This window comes from Amblyraja radiata, chromosome 13 (assembly GCF_010909765.2).
Source record: "Amblyraja radiata isolate CabotCenter1 chromosome 13, sAmbRad1.1.pri, whole genome shotgun sequence".
In the NCBI taxonomy this organism is placed as follows: Eukaryota; Metazoa; Chordata; class Chondrichthyes; order Rajiformes; family Rajidae; genus Amblyraja; species Amblyraja radiata.
In genome coordinates this window covers 13,834,661-13,860,109 of record NC_045968.1, presented here as the reverse complement: position 1 = coordinate 13,860,109, position 25,449 = coordinate 13,834,661, and the positions used below count along the sequence as shown (strand labels likewise).

The 25,449-nt window shown below is 42.4% G+C and overlaps 1 protein-coding gene across 4 annotated transcripts in view; it reads right to left on the bottom strand.

The window, feature by feature from the left end:
- Window positions 1-25,449, bottom strand: part of naaladl2 (N-acetylated alpha-linked acidic dipeptidase like 2) — a 663,050-nt gene that overhangs the window by 100,864 nt on the left and 536,737 nt on the right. For all 4 annotated transcript variants that reach the window (XM_033031269.1, XM_033031267.1, XM_033031271.1 and 1 more), the window contains one exon: window positions 7,306-7,452. In XM_033031269.1, coding sequence (XP_032887160.1) covers window positions 7,306-7,452 — 147 coding nt within the window. The remainder of the gene's footprint in view (window positions 1-7,305; window positions 7,453-25,449) is intronic.

Here is a 25,449-nt window from a genome sequence, read left to right as displayed (position 1 = left end):
AACGAGGGATAAAATTGGTCCATTGGAGAGACAGAGTGGACAGCTATCTGCAGAGCCAAAAGAGATGGGGGAGATATTGAACAATTTATTTTCTTCGGTATTCACCAAGGAGAAGGATATTGAATTATGTGAGGTAAGGGAAACTAGTATAGTAGCTATGGATACTATGAGTTTCAAAGTAAAAGAAGTACTGGCACTTTTGAAAAATATAAAAGTGGATAAGTCTCCAGGTCCTGACAGGATATTCCCTAGGACATTGAGGGAAGTTAGTGTAGAAATAGCCGGGGCTATGACAGAAATATTTCAAATGTCATTAGAAACGGGAATAGTCCCCGAGGATTGGCGTACTGCGCATGTTGTTCCATTGTTTAAAAAGGGTTCTAAGAGTAAACCTAGCAATTATAGGCCTGTTAGTTTGACTTCAGTGGTGGGCAAATTAATGGAAAAGATACTTAGAGATAATATATATAAGCATCTGGATAAACAGGGTCTGATTAGGAACAGTCAACATGGAATTGTGCCTGGAAGGTCATGTTTGACTAATCTTCTTGAATTTTTTGAAGAGGTTACTAGGGAAATTGACGAGGGTAAAGCAGTGGATGTTGTCTATATGGACTTTAGTAAGGCCTTTGACAAGGTTCCTCATGGAAGGTTGGTTAAGAAGGTTCAACTGTTGGGTATAAATGCAGGAATAGCAAGATGGATTCAACAGTGACTGAATGGGAGAAGCCAGAGGGTAATGGTGGATGGCTGTTTGTCGGGTTGGAGGCAGGTGACTAGTGGGGTGCCTCAGGGATCTGTGTTGGGTCCTTTGTTGTTTGTCATGTACATCAATGATCTGGATGAAGGGGTGGTAAATTGGATTAGTAAGTATGCAGATGATACCAAGATAGGGGGTGTTGTGGATAATGAAGAGGATTTCCAAAGTCTACAGAGTGATTTAGGCCATTTGGAAAAATGGGCTGAAAGATGGCAGATGGAGTTTAATGCTGATAAATGTGAGGTGCTACACCTTGGCAGGACAAATCAAAATAGGACGTACATGGTAAATGGTAGGGAATTGAAGAATACAGTTGAACAGAGGGATCTGGGAATAACCGTGCATAGTTCCTTGAAGGTGGAATCTCATATAGATAGGGTGGTAAAGAAAGCTTTTGGTATGCTAGCCTTTATAAATCAGAGCATTGAGTATAGAAGCTGGGATGTAATGTTAAAATTGTACAAGGCATTGGTGAGACCAAATCTGGAGTATGGTGTACAATTTTGGTCGCCCAATTATAGGAAGGATGTCAACAAAATAGAGAGAGTACAGAGGAGATTTACTAGAATGTTGCCTGGGTTTCAACAACTAAGTTACAGAGATAGGTTGAATAAGTTAGGTCTTTATTCTCTGGAGCGCAGAAGGTTAAGGGGGGACTTGATAGAGGTCTTTAAAATGATGAGAGGGATAGACAGAGTTGATGTGGACAAGCTTTTCCCTTTGAGAATAGGGAAGATTCAAACAAGAGGACATGACTTCAGAATTAAGGGACAGAAGTTTAGGGGTAACATGAGGGGGAACTTCTTTACTCAGAGAGTGGTAGCGGTGTGGAATGAGCTTCCAGTGGAAGTGGTGGCGGCAGGTTCGTTGGTATCATTTAAAAATAAATTGGATAGGCATATGGATGAGAAGGGAATGGAGGGTTATGGTATGAGTGCAGGCAGGTGGGACTAAGGGAAAAAAGTTGTTCGGCACGGACTTGTAGGGCCGAGATGGCCTGTTTCCGTGCTGTAATTGTTATATGGTTATATGGTTAATGTGCACTTTAACCACATGTGATTTTTTCTATTACAAATCTCAAATTGTGGAGTACAGACACAAATAAATAAATGATGAGTCTTTGTCCCAAACATTATGGAGGGCACAATGTGTAAGATAGAACTACAGATGCTGGTTATAAATCGAAGATAGACACAAAATGCTGGAGAAACTCAGCGGGACAGGCAGCATTTCTGGAGAGAAGGAATGGCCGACGTTTCGGGTCGAGACCCTTCTTCAGACTGATATCGGGGGAGGGTGCGGAACAAAGATAGAATGTAGTCGGAGACAGTATGACTGGTGGGAGAACTGGGAAGGGGGAGGGGATGGAGAGAGAAAGCAAGGGCTATCTGAGGTTAGAGAAGTCAACGTTCATACCGCTGGGGTGTAAACTACCCAAGCGAAATATGAGGTGCTGTTCCTCCAATTTGCGCTGGGCTCTACTCTGACAATGGAGGAAGCCCAGTACAGAAAGGTCAGATTCGGAATGGGAGGAGGAGTGAAGTGCTGAGCAACCGGGAGATCAGGTAGGTTACGACGGACTGAGCGGAGGGCACTGTAGGTTTAATGACAGAAACCAAATCACTCCATACTGACATAAAAATAGGATCTTGTAAAACAATTATGACTTCCCAGACAGAGGTTAAGGTGCCTTTGTTTAAGTCACTGCCATGATTATTTAATTTAAAAAAATGCTGGTCTGACTCCATAATAGCAATGTGTGAACCATAAACAGCTGTAGCAGAGCAGTGTTACACAGGATGCATGCAGCTGTCAGGATTATAATGAACACATTATTGGATTCTTGAAGCTGCACTTCAATGGATTACAGATCAATGAGTGGGCTTACAATGCAATGTGTTAGTAGATGATCATACTCCTCAACTTTGACATTCAAAGAAGCATAAATAGAGGGTATATGAAGACGGATAAACATTTTCCAGCAAAAGTGAATGAGGGCAAAGATAAGGATAATTCACAGATATTGTTGAAATAATGTTGCAGTTGCAGGAGACACATGCCCGGCTCTCATTCACAAGACCTTCCCTTAAATAACTACTTAATCCATAGACAGTTCCCTCTGCACGTGCATAATGTGAAAGAGGCACAATATTGCTCTCAGTATTAAATCACTTGGCCACCACTCCATTCCCTTCTATCACCTTATTCTGTCATCTAAAGGGAATCTTTCTGTTCAATCAATATCAAATCATTCAGTAATTCCCTTCTATTTACTGGTTAGGTGCCAGTGATTGTTGTGCTTGCTCTAGGATAGTTGCACTCTGCCTCTCAGGATAGTAAGCAAGTTGTTTGACATTTTCATTTCCATTCTTTCTCCTACCAAAGGTGGTTTTGTGCCTCTCAGGGGTGATCTGTGGTGATGCTGAACATGTGGGTAGTGACTGTAATCGCTTTCCCTGCTGCGCACATGTTGATTCATTGACTATCATTTGATGAGAGCCATTTTCTGTGCCTTCTATCTGAAATAAGAACACAAGCCCTTATCTCAAAAGCCCTTGCTTTCCCAGTATGTGCACAATTCTGCCATGAATTCCTGTGCAAATAACTTACCTCCATCTGGCTTCCAGTGTGTTGATAATCAACAATGGAGATTCAAATCTACAGCCTGGATTTTGGCAGTCTGCAAGTTTGTGAATAACACACAAACGGGGTGAACAAAGCCACCAAAGTACCAACGGTTAAGCCAGTGTTGTTGCAAGCTCTTGCTTAACTGCAGGCCTGGTTAATAATCATTTAAGGCAGCGTTTCTCAACCTTTTTACCCTTGCAGAACCCTTGAAATAATTTTCATGTCTCAGCCAACCCCTGAGTTGGGGATTGCCAGGCCTGCCGTCATTTTGAGGTCGTCAGCCTCGCCAGCACAGTTGGGGGAGGATTGCCGGGCCGGGATCGCCATTTTAACATCCAGCATCGTGTATAGGTGAGTGCTACTGGGGGAATATTGGTGGAGTGGGACCCAACGGGTCCACGCTTGGTCTAGTTTATCACTATTTCTCTCAGAACCCCTAGCAACCTCTCGCGGAACCCTAGCGTTCCGGGGAACCCCAGTTGAGAAACGATGATTTAAGGCAATGGAATACTGACCCTTTCTGTAGCTGGCATCAGACCTTAACATGATGGAAATATGCTGGAATTCTAATAACTGGAGAAAATATGGTAACCCAGTTAGTATACTCTTGTTACTCTGAAGAAGGGTTTCGGCCCGAAACGTTGCCTATTTCCTTCGCTCCGTAGATGCTGCTGCACCCGCTGAGTTTCTCCAGCATTTTTGTGTATCTTCTCTTTTTAAATGATGGCTTGGAAACGTCCAACTTTCCATAGACAATAGACAATGGACAATAGGTGCCGGAGTAGGCCATTCGGCCCTTCGAGCCAGCACCGCCATTCAATGTGATCATGAGATCATTCACCCCTCTGCAGAAAACATCAGTTAGACGGTTCAAAGCCCAAGTCCAAAACATCTATATCCTATGGTCAGCAGATGATCCATCAATACCTTATCCACTCCTTTACCAACAATTTCCACTATACTAACATCACTAATCTCCACCCTGTCTCAGTCAATCTGCCACCATGCCCTTCACCTTCCTTCTCCATAACCACATCTCCCAGAGATCCCCGTGCTTTCTCAAAGCTGGCCTCTCTTTTCCTCTTCTCTAAAATCTACCTTTGAATCAAGCTTCAGTCACCTGCTCCAACATGTTCAAGTTCACATTTATTGTCACATGCACCAGTTAAGGTACAGTAATATTTGAGTTACCTTACAGCATACCAAGTAAAAAGAACATAATACACACATAAGATAAAGTTTAACATAAACATCCACCACAGTGGAATCAACATTCCTCACTGTGATGAAAGGCAATAAAGTTCAGTCAGCTTCCTCTTTGTTCACTGTGGTCGGGGCCTTGAATCCTCTGCAATTGCCGTTACCAACGCTCCAATGCCCAGGCCCTCTCGTCATTATGATCGAAACTCCGGCATCGAGACGGATTGGAACACTCCGTGACATGGAGCTCCCAAGTCGGCCACTTCGTACCGGAGACCGCGGGCTTCACGGTGTTAAAATCCACAGGCCCCGCGGTCGGAGTTCTTCTTCTGGCGATCCTCGGCAAAGGATCCTCGGCTCCGCGATGGTAAGTCCTCGCCGTGCCCACGGCTTCAAGCTCCGGGCGGATCTCCAGGAAAGGCCGCACCAATCCAAGTTGTTAGCCCGCAGGGAGGGCGGAGATGCGAAATGGAGAAAATCGCATCTCCATCGAGGTAAGTGACTGAATAAAAGTTTCCCCCTATTCCCCCCCCCCCTCCCCACATAAACTAACCAAGAAACATTGAAACATACATTTAAGACATACTTAAAATAATTAAAACAGAGCAGGGACGCGACAGACTATTGATAAGGCGGCCATTACGAGCGCCACCCGGTGGTCATATATAGATGGGTATTAATTGGTATTTAAAAAAACTTTGTAAGTGCATGTTTTTGTTGCTTGATTTTGATAATACTATTACTGTAGCCCATAGGCAAACAGACATAGACGGCCTTGAAGGCATATAAATCTGAACTTATTAAAACAGTAGAGAATACTGTAACATCTCTTTTATTGAGGAGAGTGATAGACTTAGAACAGATAATATCTTACTCACATTTAATTAAGTCTAACATAACGTAAGGTTTTAGAGGTAGCAAAACTGATTTAAGATTTGACCCTCTATTTGAATGACAAAGTTGAACTGCACACTTAATGTTTCACCACGTTCTGTAGATCTTGCAAGTTTCATGGCAATGTATATTGCAATGCTTCTGAGATAGCACGTGGAAAAGGCAGAGTTGGTGACACATTTCAAAGGCAAGACAACTAAAAGTGACATGACAGGATCACCGTGAAAAGTGCTGCTACAGCGGATCTACATTAATTAACAATGTTGAGTTGACTATGTGTGGGAATGTGGTTCATGAGTTGGAATGACTGAATGTTACAGACCACACGTTTGAGATTCTTTGGATGAGGACACTCAGCCCAACACTTATAGGAGCAAGTATTTGAACCTTTGTATTTTTGTAGTTCAGGACTCGGTAATGTCATTCCAAGTCTGCTCATGTTTTACAAACCTCCACTTTTACAAACCAATCGCCCCCAAGAGCAAAGGGCAGACTACGTTGTCTCACCACTTGGAAAATAGCACTAGCATCACCCAATAATAACTGGAGTAAACAGGATTTGATGTATTTGAATGTGGAGAACAGGGATTAGAATCTGTTGTTAGTGAAGAGAGAAGCGGAGCTTGGCGACTTCTCAAGATCTCTACTAATTATTTTCATGTACCTTTTCCTGTACAGCATATTATGACACGTGGTACATCCAACAGTTAAACTTAACAAGCTAAATCAAGCTGAGTAACGGCTGGTGGTTACATTGGAAACCAGTAGCGATTAGCCAGCTGTTCAGAAGCACTTCTCACACTCCTGCAACCACTCGGTCTAATCAGTGACCTCGTGCAAAATGCTAAGTGGAGAGAAGAGATTGAGCTACGTTAATGATTTTAATTATTTGTTTGAATGTATGTAAGGTATATTTCATCTTTTTATATTGTTTAAAGGTAATTAATGTATACATTTTTGATTATTTAAATCTATTCAGATAATCATTAAAATAAAACAATCAGAGACAATTAAAAGCAGTTCAGAGACTATTGACAGCAGCAAGCTCTCAAATTCCACTGGATATTCAGGGCCTGCACTGCTCCACAGGACGCCTCTCAGCAGTACGATCTCACCCTGATTGGCCTCTGCACCTGGGCAGACAAGCAGGCACTACACGTGATCAATGCAGGGAGCAGGTTGGGTGGTGAACAATCAGGCATGATTCATGTTGTATCTGTTATTAGATAAGAGGAAGCTACAATCTTCCACTAAGATATTACAAAGTCATGAAAGGAAACTTGATCAGGATTATAAAAGCAAAGCAACTCACAATTAGGTCAAATTAACATTGGATCCAATAAAAAGAGACAAAGTGCTGAACTAATTCAGCGGGTTGGATGGCATCTCTGGAGAACACGGATAAGAGATGTTTCAAGTTACAACCATTCTTCAGACACGAAACGTCACCAATCCATGCTCTCCACGGATGCTGCCTGACCTGTTGAGTTAATGCAGCACTTTGTGCCTTTTTTTGTAAACTAGCATCTGCAGTTCCTTGCTTCTACAATATTACATCCATGCATGTGTCTATTATCAAATTCAATTACAGCTAATTTAATATAGTTATTAAAACAATAAACATTAAGCTCTGTATTCTCAACATTACACTGCAGTTGGTTTCCCTCATTATTAAGATAATAAAATATCTAATTGTTCGTTTATCCAACATGTATTTGTGCAAAACAAAATTGATTTCCTGCTGCACAATTTGCAAAAAATGTGAATTGACATAAAATGACTTTGAAATAACATCAGATATCAAACCGCAAAAGTGCAATTACCATTGACGCACTTGTCCCTTGATATGCAAATTGAACAGTTGGCACGCCGAGATGATTGATGAAGAAATCACTGTTCCCTTCCACCTGAATTGAGTTGACCTTTCTTCCCGGACACCGTTCTTGATTTGTGCAGTTTAAAGAAAATCTCTGCAAAACAAGAAAGCAGAAGCAAAATGTGTTAGATTTAGATCGTAAAATCTATCAATGGTAATTCTAGTAAATTACACTAAAGCAGTGTGAGCACTAGCTAATTTTATGCTCACAATTCAAACGACACATCTTTCAAGGCCACAGATATATTATTTGATAAAATGCATGGCTGGTCGAGGAATATAGCTTTATGTCACGTGACGCTGAAAAGGCGACCAAAACTTGCCTGCTCTAACAATTGCAAATTCTGGGAATTTGCCAAGACTCCACAAAAAAATTGATAATTTTACACGAAAAACACTCTAATCCAGCGTACTTACGCGTAAGTACCTACCAATTAATTATGATACAATAGGGACTTCCTACTATGCATATATTTATGAGTAGGTAGACCAAGATGTCTTTTGATTAATGTTTCAGTAGCTTGAGGTGAGAGAGACTGTCCTTGACGTCAAAGCAGCATCTGGCCACGAGCACCAGCAAGAGGCCCTGGGAAAACCCAAGTCGAGGTGAAACATCTCTTGCAGAAAGGGAGATCAGCACAATATTGAAAGGTCAACAGCACTGCACCAGCATGTTATCTCAGTTCCTCTACACAGTGCCCTATGCTCAAACGTTGCCCCACATTGGCACAGCGGGCGGTGCTGCTACCTCAAACATTCAGCGATCCCGGTTCAATCCTGGCCTCTGGCACTGTTAATGTAGAATTTGTATGTTCTCCCTTTAACCAGGTAAGATTCCCCGCTCCCCACCACCCCCCCCAGCGTATTCCCATTTCTGTCCACATCCTAGAGATGGGCATGTTGGGAAGCTCATTTACTAATGTACATTGCTGCTTGAATGGGGGTGGATGGTCGAAACTGATGGAAGTTTGTGAGAATGTCTGGAGTATAAAACAGGAATAGTGTTGGATTAGTAGAAATGGGTGCTTGACAGCTGACGTGGTCTTGGTGGGCTAAAGAATCAGTTTCCATGCTGTGTAACTCTGTACCTCTATTTAGCTAATCACTAATGTATATTTTTCAACACAGATCTAAAAACAAGAAGTTTTAGTAATTAACTTGTTCTGGTCATTTTGACACAAAGTGCTGGACTAACTCGGAATATCCGACAGCAACTCTGGAGAACATGGATGGGTCACCTACTATCGACCATCCATATTCTCCAGGGATGGTGCTTGACCCGCTGAGTTACTCCAGCATTTTTTGTCTGAAGAAGGGTCTCGACCCGAAACGTCGCTTCCTCCTTTTCTCCATAGATGCTGTCTCACCTGCTGAGTTTCTCCAGCATTTTTTGTCTATGCTGAGTTACTCCAGTATTTTGTGTCCCTTTGTTTAAAAATGATCAAATTCATCCCTGCTTGTGCCTAACTATTATGTTGAGCTGTAACTGAAAATAACTTTTCTTTTCAATGCATTTCGAAATAAGCATACATTCATGATACAGAAATACAAGAAAATTGCAGCTGCTCTCCGGAATGTGTAGGGAGTGGATGTGAAAGTCGGATAACATAGAACTAGTGTGAACGGACGCTTGATGGTTGGAGTGGACTTGGTTGGCCAAAGGGCCGGTTTCCATGTTGTATCTCTTAACTAAATGTATTGTATTAGCTCCCAAATGTTGGAAAATTGTACACTACTGGTACAGAGCTGGACAACATTCACATCCAATGAGTAATACTAAAATATTGACATGGTCACCTATTTATTCCTGTATTTTGTAAAAAATCACATTAGGTGGCCTGCCGGTGGGGGTGGTTAGCTGTAGAGGCATCAAAATGGACCAATCGAGCAAGTCCCATCCATTTATTGATTTGTATACCTAGGGAACGATATACTGTACAGGAAACAAGAGAAACAACAGGAAAAGAGAGAAAGCAGCAGTTTTATCCCTTTTGCAATTCCTAAGGGCACACATTTACCCATTTCCTAATGTAGGCAACAAAGTAATTTCAATTGTAAAGTTGCTTTCAGCCCAATTAGACCCTGGCATTGGTAATCTGTTGCCCCCTCAATGTTAAATGGTGCTTACAATGTGGATTCCAAGAAGCTGAAAATACTTGACAATTCCATTTCATGAAAAGCCTGTATCATGACTGGAAGATATTTGATGCTAAACCATGTCTAATTATGAGTTCAATTGCAAACAGACTCAACAGAAGAATAAATAAGGCATCTGTAAGGTGCTTCTCTTCCATTATTCAAAGGATACATTTGAATTATTTACAATTAACAATACATTTATCAACATGGGTCAGTATCCAATGTTTAAAATAATTTGTAGAAGTAAGTCCTGCACTGTTCCAGTTGCAAATCACACTATTCCACGTAAAATGGCAACTGTACCAATCTTTTACACTGTTGAAAAATTTCACAATGTATCTGAAGAAATTCATCTCTCATAAATGTCACTGAATTTTCCATGTTCTTCTAGCTTGGATGTATTATGGGACTGTACTGCTCCATGTTCTTCTAGCTTGGATGTATTATGGGACTGTACTGCTCCATGTTCTTCTAGCTTGGATGTATTATGGGATTGTACTGCTAAAATTATACAATGCACACTAAGTGAAGGGAAAAGATGTTTAGTTAGAAATAATTTGGTGTCAAAAGAGACAAATCAATACAAGGCCATAACAAAATTGCAACACAAGGCTATTCCTGTTGTACTATAAGATCGGTTATGGATCATGCCAGTTGAAGTGGGCACAGGGAGTTTGCTGAGAGAGTTGGTCTGGCGGGGAGGTTGCATGGGGGAGCATAAACAATCACAACAAGATTTTGTGGATTGGGAAAATAATGAGGTGTGCGTTTGGTAGGATGGAAGGGTGGTGATGAAAATTGGTCAGGGGCAAAAGTAATATAAATAGCAATGGGGACACTGAGGAAATTTCTTAAAGTAGGACTAATCTCAATGCTACTGGCCATACGAAGGCAAGTCTGGGACTCTTCAGTTCAGATGTTGCCTGAAATAAAAACCAAATTCTGTCTATATCTCCAAATTCTGATTTTATTGCAGATTTCCATCATCTGCAGCTTTGTTCAGCTTTTTTATTAAAGTGCAAATGCATCTTGAAATCCTGTATATTGCAGTGTGGCACTAAGATTGGATAATTCCTCATTGATCACACCTCTGCAGTGGAAGAACATGCCAGCTGCACTAAAGTGCCTGGTTGGCTCCAATATCATATTCATGAGGATAAATTACTGTAATTAACTTGTGCCAATTCATTTAAGTGAAATGGCAGAGTAAAAAAACTGTCAATGAACAACCAATCACCATAGCCAACATTCCAATAATTTTCAAAATGCCTGTACTGTTTATTGTCCTTTCTCAACTGTGCCAAAGATGGATCTAAAAATAACATTTTAACTCATGGATTATTTTCCAAATGTCATACTGCACAGACAGCCCCTAATTGCTGAACTCATAATCTATTGCATATGGAATTGCAACTGTGTAATGACAATTTCATCTTTCCTTTTCAAAAGATCATCATGGATTATATAAACAAACAACCATTTATTGAAGGATGGGGTTACCAGTATTGTTGGCAACACATAAAAGATTTAACACAATTAAGTGGTGTCTCATGGATACTGTAAAATATGACATTTTGTTAAACCTTATAAAAGATTAAGATATGAACAATAGACGTGTTTAAAGTGCTTAAGGGATTTAAAAGAATGAAGGGAGAAAAACAATGTCCTCTGTTAAGAGAGTACCGCCTATGCCTTTAAGATTAGAAATGGGGTATTGAGAACTCCTAGGGAAAACATATGGAACTCATTCCACCAAAACAAGGGTGGCGGGTATACGGAACGAGCTGCCTGAGGAGGTAGTTGAGGCAGATACTATAACAACATTTAAAAGAGTTTTGGACAGGTACATAGATAGGAGAGGTTTAGATGGGTATGGGCCAAACGCGGGCAGGTAGGACAAATGTAGATGGGGCAACTTGGTCGGCATGGGCAAGTTGGGCCGAAGAACCTATTTCCATCTGTGTGACTCTACCACTCTAAAACACTTACAAGAAAATGTTAGAACTGCTTGACAAACATTTGTTGGCCATGGTAAAAAGCAGAGAACACTGGCAGGTAGATGTGGTTCAGATATAGATCAGCCATGATCAAATTTGAGAGCAGAATTAGAGATGAAACTAGCTTCTCAAACCTATGTCCCAATCATTTGTTACAAAAAAATTGTATTTCAACGTAGATACTAACAACCAGGTTGGTCAATTAAAACATAATTCATATTATTTTCCCACTGGAAATAATTCATTGGAATTTTCCTACTCTGCTCTAAAACATCACAATCTTAATAATGTAACAGTTTTTGATAGACCTTTTTCTGTCACATTTGCAAGGCATGCGAAAGAATCTTAAGTTCAAAATATTCACCAGGCACAACATAACATATCAAATTTCCCCTGGCTCTGCTTTCTGTTAGACTTAAGCTGTTGTATACCAAGGCTCAGATAAATAAAGCATAAATCACTGTCATCCAATCTGATTGATTGTCTGCCGTACAAACTCCGGTAGGAAACTACCCGCAAACAAAACAGAAATGAACACAGAAAAGACGCAGGAAATCTCCAATGAATAGTTGTCAACAGCTATGAACCAACCGATCCAATCAGTCATTTGTTTTTGATTTTCTTTGTTTCTTTCAAGACACTGGCAATTAAAACATCAGCAATTAAAATACCTCAGGTAATTAACTTCCAACAAGGTCCATTCCATTATAACTGGGGCCAAATCTCAGCCACACATGTATATTTCAACTTTACAGACACCTGGAATGACCTGATTCTGTTTGACCAAACCTATTCTAATTTGCAGGAACAAGGAACTGCTGATGCTGGTTTACAAAAGACAAAAATTGCTGAAGTAACTCAGCGGGTCAGGCAGCATCTCTGGAGAACATGGGTAGGTGTTGTTTCAGGTCAGGATTGAAGGGGTTTCCCGACTCGAAACGTCACCTATCCATGTTCTCCGGGAATGCTGCCTGGCCCATTGAGTTACTCCAGCACTTTGTGTCTTCCTTGCAAGATTTCTGCTCAGTTTCCACAGCTTTCTATGCTTTGGTGAAACTGCCTGCTATTTCTTGAATTCTAATCTCATCTCACTTAAAAGCTTGAGACAAGTACAGGTCTACAAATCTTTATTTGTGGTAAAATTCACACTTCATTGGAGCATAAATGAAGATTAGAATTTATTTATTTCAACATTGATGATGTTAAAAATAGCATTGAAATCCCATTGCCCAATTTTATTCATTTTTGCATTTTCCTCTTCTGACATATATTCAGATTGCACAAATTTTTGATTTAATTCCCTTTAGCCTGTAGTGGACAAGTCAGTGAAGGGTAACGTGAAAACGCTTGCAGCCAAATAAACTTAAAGATTTGAAGAATCCAACTCCCCCCCCCCCCCCCCCCCCCCCCCCCCACCCCACCCTGCTTCTTTTGCCAAGCACACAAATTTATCCAAACTTTATATAAAACTGTTTTGAGATGTTCCTCCTAAGATGAGCAAAAACGTTTTCACCCAGAGAGTTGTGAATCTGTGGAATTATCTGCCACAGAAGGCAGTGGAGGCTAATTCACAGGATGTTTTCAAGAGAGAGTTAGATTTAGCTCTTAGGGCTAACGGAATCAAAGGATAAAAGCAGGAACGGGGTACTGATATTGGATGGCTCGATTGGCCGAATGACCTACTCCTGCACCTATTTTCCATGTTTCTATGTTTTAATTTCCTAATTTTCAGTGGCACAGGGCAAAGCTGGTAGAGTTGCTGCCTTGCAGCACCAGAAATCCAGGTTCAATCCTGACCTCGGGTGCTGTCAGTGTGGAGTCTGCATGTCCTCCCTGTGACCGAGTGAGTTCCCTCTAAGTTCTCCCACATCTCAAAAGTCATGTGGGTTTGTTGATTAGTTGGCATTTGTAAATTGCCCCAGTGCGTAGGGAGTGGATGAGACAGTCGATAGTCATAAATGATGGTCAGCATGGACTCAGTGGACTGAATGGTCTGTTTCCATGCTGTATCTATAAAACTAGAAAAACTAAAACCAAGGCATGAAGACGACCACTCAAGTTTGAAATCTGAAGAAGGGTCTCGACCTGAAACGTCGCCCATTCCTTCTCTCCAGAGATGCTGTCTCATCTGCTGAGTTATTCCAGCATTTTGTGTCTACCTTCGATTTAAACCAGCATCTGCATTTCTTTGTTGGGGAAGTCCAGGACAAGGGGTCACAGTTTAAGGATAAAGGGGAAATCCTTTAGGACCGAGATGAGAAAAACATTTTTCACACAGAGAGTGGTGAATCTCTGGAATTCTCTGCCACAGAAGGTAGTTGAGGGCTGTTCATTGGCTATATTTAAGAGGGAGTGAGATGTGGCCCTTGTGGCTTAAGGGATCAGGGGGTATGGAGAGAAGGCAGGTACAGGATACTGAATTGGATGATCAGCCATGATCATATTGAATGGCGGTGCAGGCTCGAAGGGCTGAATGGCCTACTCCTGCACCTATTTTCTATGTTTCTATGTTTCTTACACCACTCAAGATGTGCCAGATTCTAGTATGTTCCCTGTATCACCTGCCTCCACATCTTTGAATGTTTCAGGTATCGACCAGTGATGTTTAACAAAGTTCAATAGGCTGTTCTTGCTTCCCAGTGAGCAGTCGAACTCCTGGCCCAAAATAAACTCTATTCAACATAAAAAAATATCTATATAATTAAAAGTCTCATCTTGACCACTTCCTGTTTGCACTGTGCTTTGATTTTAGAAAAAAACGCTGCGGTTTTATGGCCATCGAGGGTTTTTCCTATCAATGAAAAATAAAATACTTATTATTGTTTAAAAAATCTTGAGATTCTCTCTCCTGTCAATCACCGCCATGAAGGCCACGCCCCTTCCGGTGGGAGGGGGGAAGGACAATAAAACCCGGAAGTGTGAGCCTGGCTCAGTCTGTGATGGTGAGGGAGAGGTCACGATTCTCTGTCTGAGCTGGGAAACTACAGAACACTGTGAGTATGCAATGTACTTGAATAAATGATTTGTTAGCCCTTAATGAAAATATAATGAGTCGTTTGGCCTGCCCTGTGCTTGAAACTGCAATGGCAATGGAAATGAAGTGAAAATGCAATCAGCTGTTTGGCTTGAGCCTGCCATGTGCTTGAAACTGCAATGGCAATGGAACTGAAATGAAAATGCAATCAGTTGTCTGACTTGAGCCTGCCCTGTGCTTGAAAGTGCAATGGCAATGGAAATGAAGTGAAAATGCAATCAGCTGTTTGGCTTGAGCCTGCCCTGTGCTTGAAAGTGCAATGGCAATGGAAATTAAGTGAAAACTCAGGCCAGCCCACCAGCCTGAGTGACTGAGCTGCCAGCCCACCAGGCCTGAGTGACTGAGCTGCCAGCCCACCAGGCCTGAGTGACTGAGCTGCTAGCCCTCTGGAAACCAGTCCCTTTGGCCCACAACACCTTTACTAGCGCTCCTGTAGTGATCTCCCTTCCTTTGTTTGATGGGTGCCCCCACAGGTCTCAGCCCCTCAATGTCCAGCAGCAGAAGGCCCTCCCCAAACTGCCACATCTAAACACTGTCAAAGCCATTGGGAGGAATTTAATCTTTACTAAATATGACTGAATTGATCACAATCCATTTAAGTTAGTGGTAAAAAGCTGAACAGTTTTAAATCTTGAATTATTCCTTATTCCATTAATTTTCCTCCAGATGTTAAGTTAAAATTTCCCCACTATATCCTCAAATGATTTTACATTGAGGAGTTGTGATTTGATTCCTTAATGGTCTAATCAGTGGAGTCTAGCACTTTGCATTAGCCTCTGAATTGTTCAGTTAGATTATTACTATGTTTCACACTCCTATGAATAATCGCACAGGCCATGTCACGCAGCAAGTGGAATGCAAATCAGTCTTTTTTCACAGTATGAAGCTAGAAAGATTGATCTAGATCAAAGATTGGTCTGACAAATATGAATTGAAGAGGGATTTGGAGGGGGGGAGGAGGTTGTATCAAATCACATTTGGCCATCTTATGATTGCTTAAAAGAAAAATCTACTGTGTAAAAGCACACAGCAGATAATTGTGGAGATGTCATTGGGCAATTCCGGAGTCAGTCGGTTGAATGAGGCATATATATTCCAATATTGTCAAAGCAAGGAATTCCTGTGGAGTGCATCTGTTAACATTTTATACAAGGCAACTAGGAGCTGTTACTTTACATTTAAGTGTGCACCTGCTGAGATTTCCTGTTCTATAACTAATAATAAGTCAACACGACAAGCTTAAAAACCTATCAGCTCCAGACAACATTGAAAAATAGAGTGGCAAGTCGCACTCCTCCCAAAGATTTCCTCAGCACTTTCAGGGCATCAGTGCGACGTGACTGACTACAGGACTCTGCAGCTGGGACTGCCGCTGTTTTAAACAGTCATGTTGAAACATTGATTGATTTTTATTGGCCCAACACTATACTCTAGCGGGTTTTTCCATACATACATTTACTATCATCATGCAACAGTGATTTATTTGATGTTTAACTGCTGTGCATTATATATTCTTTTTGACCTTTTTATGCTTTCAACACATCATAATTCTTCCTACTTCTCCTCTCATGGTCTATTGCAATATGTTCCAACAGTTCTGCCTCCACTTCAATGCCATTGTGTTCCCTGCCTTTCCCCCCCCATCTAATGGCAGCCTAAAACCAATGCCCAGCACATCAATGCTGCCTATTTTAACCTTACCTCCTCACCAATTTAGACCAATCCTCACAGTTCAACCATGCAGCAAACGTTTACTACGCAATAAACCATTGAAAGGAAGTGCAAGATTGATCACAAAAGGGTTATTGACATTCCCATACACAGGGCACAGAATGTGAAAGAGTCCGAAGAAGGGTCTTGACCCAAAATATCAACCATTCCTTCCCTCCAGAGATTCTGCCTGTCCCGCTGAGTTACTCCAGCATTTTGTTTTACTTTTGGGGTAAACCAACATCTGCAGTTCCTTCCTGCACAGAATGTGAAACTGATTTTTGGTATTTCCCTGGGTAATAATGGATGGGATTTATATAGCTCCTTTCTAATACTCAAGGCGCTTTACATCGCATTATTCATTCACTCCTCAGTCACACTCGGTGGTGGTAAGCTACTTCTGTAGCCACAGCTGCCCTGGGGCAGACTGACGGAAGCGTGGCTGCCAATCTGCGCCTACGGCCCCTCCGACCACCACCAATCACTCACACACATTCACACACATTCACACACAGGCAAAGGTGGGTGAAGTGTCTTGCCCTAAGGGATACTACAGGTAGCAATGACATGGGTGTTGCCCAGTGAAGCTCCATAACCACCAAGGCATCAACTGTCAATGTTACAAAGTCCAGTTCAGTTTAGTTTATTGTCACATGTACCGAGGTATAGCGAAAACTCAATAGTCAGAGAATTACCATGTCAAGACGTCGTACTGTTAAGTTTTACATCAAAGTTTTGCATAGCACAGGCCCTTCAGCCCACGAAATCCATGCCAAATACAACGCCAAGTTAAACGAATCCCCTCAGCCTGCACGTGATCCATATCCCTCCACATCTATGTGCCTATTGAAAAGCTTCTTAAAGGCCACTCTCATATCTGCTTCCAACGCCACTGTGTTCCAGGCACCCACCACTCTCTATGGAAACAACTTGCCCAACACATCTCCATTAAACTTTGTGGCTTTCATCTTGAACATATTCCCTCTAGTTTTTGACATTTCCATCCTTGGAAAAAGGTTCTGACTATCTCTGTCATAGAGTCAAACAGCACTGAAACAGGGCCTGTCTAAGCTACTCCAATTTCCCCACGTTTGGGCTATATCTCTCTAAACCATTCCTATCCATGTATTTGTCCAAGGGTCTTTTAAATGTTATTATTGTACCTTCCTAAACTAATTCCATACACCCACCAACCTCTGAATGAACAAGTTGCTCCACAGGTTCCTATTAAATCCTGCCCCTCTCACCTCAAACCTATATCTTCTGGTTCTTGATTCCCCTCCTCTAGGTAAAAAGACTGTGCATTCATCTTATCTACCCCCGTCCTGATTTTATACACCTCTATAAGATCACCCCTCAGCCTCCTGTGCTCCAAGGAATAAAGTCCTTGACTAACCAAACCTTCTACACTCTTTTTAGTTTAATGACATCCTTCCTATAGTGGGGTGACCAAAACCGAAAACAATACTCCAAACGTGGCCTTCCCAACTTCATGTACATCCGTAACATAGTGTCCCAACTTCTATAATCAGTACCCTGATTGGTGAAAGCCAATGTACCAAAAGCCTTCTTTACCACCCGGTTGGCCTGTGATGCCACTTTTGGGGGACTATGCATCTGTACTCAGAGATCCTTCTGCTCTACAACACTGCACAGGGACCTGCCATTCACTGTGAAGCCCCACACCCTGGTTTTATTTCCACAAATGTAACGCCTCACACTTATCTACATTGAACACCATTAGCCATTCCTCAGCATACCTGATCAAAATCCATGAGGATAACCATCGTCATCATTTACATTCCCACCTACTTTAGTGTCATCTGCAAATTGGTACTCATGCCTGGTACATTCTCATCCAAATTGTTAATATAAAGCACAAACAGCAATGGATCTGACCCATTGATCCAGCACTGATCCCTGAGGCACACCACTAGTCACAGGCCTCCAGTCTGAATTGTACAGACAATTTATATAAGTAACAATACAATGGTTTAGTCAAATGCAACTTTCTACTAATTCTCTAAACAGGAACTAAACTGAATTTGCTTTAAGAACACAAGAGGATTGCTGAGAAGCAGGAAAAAATCCTTTGTGGGTTTTCTGTTATAAAAAAAGTGGTTATGATTTTGCTTCTGTTGTTACACAGAGGATATCTTCCCTTGGCTCGCTTACTTATTCCAGATAATCCACTGAAGAATAAAGGAACTGCTGCATTTACAATTTCTGAGTCTCCTCGCTGGATTTCTGTGACAGCTCAGCAGGTTTAGGCAGTGAAAGACCTAAGCTGCATAGAGATTGAAACGTCCCAGGCTCAATCCATAGAGTTGGATGAATTAAGCTTAGGTGAATGTAGGACTCGAAGTCCCTCAAGTAGAGAAAAATTAATAGTCATGGTTCATGCTATTGATTGCCATACACTGACCTTTACTGAAAATGTACCTGAAGAGAAAATCCCACTTGGTTCTGATGTCTCACATGATTGAGTATCTTGCTAACATCACTGTGAATGGGCAGACATTAATAATGGACATTAACGAAATGTCCTCGTTCTTCAGGGAACGGGGATTCCCCTCCGCCACCATAGATGAGGCTTCGCACCAGGGTCTCATCCATACCCCGCAACACTGCTCTCTCTCTCCCCATCCCCGCACTCGCACCAAGGGCAGAGTCCCCCTAGTCCTCACCTTTCACCCCACCAGCCGGCAAATACAATAAATAATCCTCCGCCATTTCCGCCACCTCCAACGTGACCCCACCACTCGCCACATCTTCCCATCTCCCCCTATGTCTGCCTTCCGCAAAGACTGCTCCCTCTGCAACTCCCTTGTCAATTCTTCCCTTCCCTCCCGTACCACCCCCTCCCCGGGCACTTTCCGTTGCAACCGCAAGAAATGCAACACCTGTCCCTTCGCCTCCCCCCTCGACTCCATTCAAGGACCCAAGCAGTCGTTCCAGGTGCGACAAAGGTTCACCTGTATCTCCTCCAACCTCATCTACTGCATCCGCTGCTCTAGATGTCAGCTGATTTACATCGGCGAGACTAAGCGGAGGTTGGGCTATCGTTTCGCCGAACACCTCCGCTCAGTCCGCAATAACCTACCTGAACTCCCGGTGGCTCAGCACTTCAACTCCCCCTCCCATTCCCAATCCGACCTCTCTGTCCTGGGTCTCCTCCATTGCCAGAGTGAGCAACACCGGAAATTGGAGGAACAGCACCTCATATTCCGCCTGGGTTGCTTGCGTCCGAGTGGCATGAACATTGAATTCTCCCAATTTTGCTAGCCCTTGCTGTCTCCTCCCCTTCCTTAACCCTCGAGCTGTCTCCTCCCATCCCCCCGCCCTCGGGCTCCTCCTCCTCCCTTTTTCCTTCCTTCTCCCCCCCACCCCCCATCAGTCTGAAGAAGGGTTTCGGCCCGAAACGTCGCCTATTTCCTTCGCTCCTTAGATGCTGCTGCACCCGCTGAGTTTCTCCAGCATTTTTGTGTACCTATTAATAATGGCTACTTGGGAGATGCATGTAGTTGGCACTGAAATGTGGGAAGGTACATTTTCAAGAGTGCTGTGGAGAGGAACTTAGGAAACTACCTCTTTCTGTAAAGCGATCAAGATTCAACAAAGCCAAACGTAGCCTCAATATACCTCCTGATGACATTTTAGATTTCCTACTTGATGGTGAATATTTATTGAATTTAATTTTCTGCTCAAAACAATATTTTCCTTTGCTGCCTTATTGCAGTATTTTAAAGAAAAACAGTTATTTCATGTCTCCATAAAACCTGTGCACCTGCATCCATACCTTACCCTAAATACTTCATCTGCTGCCGATGAAGGACATTATCCACACAGAGAAAATAAATGGTGGATGCTTACCATGGCAGCATGGCTTTGCTCTAATCATGACGTAATACTTTTCAACCCTATTTCATTGTTCAATATAACCATTCAGTTCTCTGTTAGTCATTTACCACCACTAATTAGATCTGTGCAGAAGTTGCAGATGCTGCAAAATTGAAACAAAAATAGAAAATATTGTAACTACTCAACAGGTCTGGCAGCATCTGTGGAAAGAGATGCAAGTTCAAGTCGACGACCCCTCATTAACGTGAGTAGTTAACTCTGTATCTCTATTCACAGATGATGCCTCTTGCTGATCATATCCAGAAGTTCCTCTAATTATTTAGTTTAATGTATGGTTGTGTTTCTCTCATTCATTACACCTGCCAATTTTTATTGTGCATCTCAAAAAACCAACGAGTTGCCTGAGGAGGTAGTTGAGGCAGGTACTATAACACCATTTGAAAGACATTTGGACAGGTACATGGATAGGAAATGTTTAGAGGGACATGGGCCAAATAGGGGCAGGTGAGACTAGTGTAGATGGGCATCCTGGTCGGCATGGGCAAGTTGGGCCAAAGGGCCTGTTTCCATGCTGTATAACTATGTAAAGTGTCATTTGATTCATGTTCTAAACAGCAGAAATCAGAAATTATGAATGATGTGAATGAATAAAGCCACTGTCAGTAATATGGTTGCCTCTCTTGAGTATACAGCCATCTCTGTCAGTTGCTGCTGCCTCTGTTCCATCGACCTTGGCTTCCTTATACTGATGGAAGTTGTCACTGAAATTGGCGATTTGGGCAAAAAGGCAGTGCGTAATATGCTGAAAACTCAAAGTGATTGCAATGATAAGGAAAACATTGTTGGCTGGTTTATTTAAATTGAAATGCTTTGTGATTATAGATTTAAAATATTGATTCATTCGTATAATTACAGAGGGCATTCTGGCGATTTCAGAAAACCTAAAATCACCCAAATTTAACAACAGCAAAATTACAACTTTATGCCTGTCTGAGAAATCTGGGCTTTAATATGAAAAGTTGCAAAATTAATGTAAACCTGTCAAATAGCAATGAGAAAGAAAGAAAAAAAACGTATACCCTACCACGAATATGTGATTCTTACTATAATGGCATTAGGTTTCATCTTTCATTTCAATTTAAAATTAAAATGTTAGAGTAGAAGTTATTCATATCAATGAGATAATGTAATATAGAACAGAAAACATGACGAGCAATGTTAGCCACTATTCATAATGATCTTTGGTTATTAAAGATACCGAAAGTAGTTTAGAGCAATCAGCTTGTTATGAGGTAGCAATAAATATTGGAGCAGCAATGGAACTCGCCAGAGCAACCAGTTTTATGAAAATAGAAAACAGTTGTTTCTATTTACCTTTCAATAAGCCAATGCCTTCAACAACAGAATGCAGAATTTGTTGTTTCAGACCAATCATCATCAATAGAGAAGATTGTATGCAATTGTACATAAGCCTTCCATTTATGGCGGTTATAAGTTTAGTTGTAAATAGAACAGTGCAGCAAAAGAACAGGCCATTCGGCCCACAACATCTGTGCCGAACATAATGTCATGACCAATTCTTATCTGCATGCACATATTTCATAACCCTCCATTCACTGCATATCCACGAGCCTTTCCGAAAAGTCTCTTAAATGTGCCTGCCTCCACATCCATCCCTGGTAGTGGGTCCCAGGGACTCATCACCCTTTCTGTTAAAAAACTTGCCCCGCACTTCTTCTTTTAAACGTGCCCCTCTCACAAACCTATACCCTCTTGTATTTGATTTTTCCATCCTGGGAAAAAGGTTCGGATTGTCTACTCTACCTATGCCTCCCATAATGTTACATACTTCTTTCAGGTCTCCCTGCAACCTCTGGCGTTCCGGAGAAAACAATCCAAGTCTGTCCAAGAAATAGAGGAAAGAATCAGTTGTTTCATTGATGGAGTGTATGAATGACACTGACTGTTTGACAATCATTCAACTTGGTAAAACAGCTCACATAATATTTAAAATGAAAGGTATCTTTTAATAAGATTCATCAATTTTCAGCCAAAACTATAATAAATCGTATGAACACATAAGTAAAATCTTCCTTCATCAAGCACACATTTTTTTTAATGGACAAGGGGAAAAATAGTAATTAAATTCCATGATTTTGGATGATGATTCTGTGATTTAGGAAATTAATTTGAACAGAAGCTTGACCTTTGCTTTAGAAAACAGCACAATTTCAAGATCAATTCTAACCCAGATTGCTGATTATGTCTGAGTCCAAAACACTGTTGCATTAAGTTTAAATTAAATCATGACTTTCATCACCGGCCATCGTCATTTAATATTGGATGAACTGTACGTCAGTACATCTTTCATTTTTATTTAAGCCTGTCAATATTCCCCAAAGTATTTGCTTTATTGCAGCTGGTGACTCACATCAAGGTATAGTTTCATGGGAGCATATTTTCCCACTTGTACCAGTCCCAGGTGACTAATCTTCACGAGTGAGTGAGAAGCCAGTTTAGCCTGCTCTGTCACTCAGACACTCGGGACATAAGGAACCTCTATTTGAATGTGAGCCTTACTTAATTAACTTAGAGTGGAGCAAGCACTGTACACAACCAGTCTTCATCACTCAAGCCCCTATGTTATGCTCATGCTTGTGAATTATCATCCACTCATTTTAATGCTTCACCTACCCTCCCACCTCTAGGAGTATTCACCCCTTTTCCTCTTTTTTATGATGATTATTATATTTTTTATTTTACTTTGAGCCATGAAGGAAGATGCAATTAAGGTGCATAACACTGTAAGAATCCAAATAGGTTGAACAGGATGGATGCATTGCTGTCAGCAGAGAGATCGATAACGAGGGGACACGGATTTAGGATTATTGGAGGAAGGCTGAGAGGAATTGTACGGATATCTGACAGTCGGGAGAGGTCCAAAATTTGCTATCTGAAATGATGATGGCAATCCATCGTATTTAATTGATGGCAATCCATCGTATTTAATTAGTACCTGGATGAACTTTGATGAACTGTACCTACAAGGCTATACGCTGACGTAGGAACTGGGATTTTTCTCAATTATTCTTTTAATCAGACATAATAATAATAATAATAATAATAATAAATTTTATTTATGGGCGCCTTTCAAGAGTCTCAAGGACACCTTACAAAATTTTAGCAGGTAGAGGAAAAACATGTAAGGGGAATGAAATAAATAGTAGAGACATGACTAGTACACAAAGTAAAGACAGAATTCAATACTAAACACAATATGAGGCAATTAATGCACAGATGAAAAGGGAGGGGGACGTGGGGCTAAGGATAGGCAGAGGTGAAGAGATGGGTCTTGAGGCGGGACTGGAAGATGGTGAGGGACACGGAATTGCGGATCAGTTGGGGGAGGGAGTTCCAGAGCCTGGGAGCTGCCCTGGAGAAGGCTCTGTCCCCAAAACTGCGGAGGTTGGACTTGTGGATGGAGAGGAGACTGGCTGATGTGGATCTGAGGGACCGTGAGGGTTGGTAGGGGGAGAGGAGGTCAGTGAGATATGGGGGGGGCCAGATGGTGGAGGGCTTTGTAGGTGAGGATCAGGATTTTGTAGTTGATCCGGTGGGAGATGGGAAGCCAGTGAAGTTGCTTGAGGACTGGAGTGATGTGATGCCAGGATTTGGTGTGGGTGATGAGTCGGGCGGCTGCGTTCTGGACCAGTTGGAGTCGGTTGATGTAGGTGGAGCTGATGCCAAGGAGAAGTGAGTTGCAGTAGTCCAGTCGGGAGGAGATGAAGGCATGGATGAGTCTTTCAGCAGCGGGAGGTGTTAGAGAGGGTCTGAGTTTGGCGATGTTGCGGAGATGAAAGAAGGAGGTTTTAATGACATGGCGGATGTGAAGCTCAAGGGAGAGGGTGGAATCAAAGATCACGCCAAGGTTGCGGGCCTGGGGAGATGGGGAGACAGTGGTGCCGTCGATGGTGAGAGTGGGGTTATTGATTTTGCTGAGTGTGGCTTTGGAGCCTATGAGGAGGAATTCTGTCTTATCGCTGTTGAGTTTGAGGAAATTATGTTGCATCCAGGTTTTTATAGCTGACAAACAGGAGTTGATATGGGAGAGGGGGGGGGGGGGGGGGGGGGTGTGGGGGGATTTGGTGCCGAGGTAGATCTGGGTGTCATCAGCGTAACAGTGGAAGTCCAGGTTGAAGTGGCGGAGTATCTGACCAAGGGGGAGGATGTAGATGATGAGTACGGAGCCTTGGGGAACGCCTTGAGTGACTGTGGCTGTAGCAGAGGTGTGGTTGTGGAGAGAGATGAAGTGGGATCTGTTGGAAAGGTAGGAACGGAGCCAGCTGAGTGCAGAGCCTTCAATGCCGAGGTCTTTGAGTCTGGTGAGCAGGATGTTATGGTTCACTGTATAGAAGGCTGCGCTCAGATGGGATGTTGAGGGAACCAGTGTCAGCAGAGGTGAGGAGGTCGTTGAGGACTTTGAGGAGAGCAGTTTCTGTGCTATGGAGGGGGCGAAAGCCAGATTGGAGGGGCTCAAGTAGGTTATACGCAAGGAGGTGGGAATGAAGTTGCGACACAACGATACGCTCCAGGGTTTTTGAAAGAAAGGGGAGGTTTGAGATTGGGCGGAAGTTAATGAGAGAGGAGGGATCAAGACCAGATTTCTTTAAGATTGGTGTAACAGCAGCAGTTTTGAAAGCGGAGGGGACAATTCCTTGGGACAATGAGGAGTTGAAGAGATTAGTGAGGTAGGGGCAGAGAACGGGGAGGCAGGACTTCAGCAGGGGAGTGGGGAGAGGGTCGAGGGAGCAGGTAGTGGGTTTGGAAGAGCTGATGAGTTTGGAGATTTCAATAGGGGTGACCAGGTCAAACTGGGAGAGGAAGCAGTGTGGAGGAGGGGTAAGGAGGTCAGTGGAGATGTTGAAAGGAGGGGCCTTGGTAGGTGGTGGAGTAGATGCTGGGGAGTCGGGTACAGGGGATAAAGATTGATAGATGGTGCTGATTTTATCAGCGAAAACGTGGAGGAATGAGTTGCAGAGATCCGGAGTAAAGGTAGGGAGAGTGTTGGCTCGAGGCTTGAGGAGGTTGCCCACTGTGGAGAAGAGGGTTCTGTGGTTTAGGCAGGGATCGGTGAATATGGAGGAGAGGTAGGCAGATTTTGCAGCAATGAGGGCATCTTTGTAGTCAGTGAGGTGGAGTTTGTAAGCTTCAAGGTGGACTGTGAGAGATGATTTATTTGTGAGTCGTTCAAGTCGGCGACCAGTCTGTTTCAGTTTACGAAGTGCAGGTGTGTACCAGGGTGAAGATGTGTTGAAAGTTACGGTTCTTGTTTTGAGGGGGGCCATAGTGT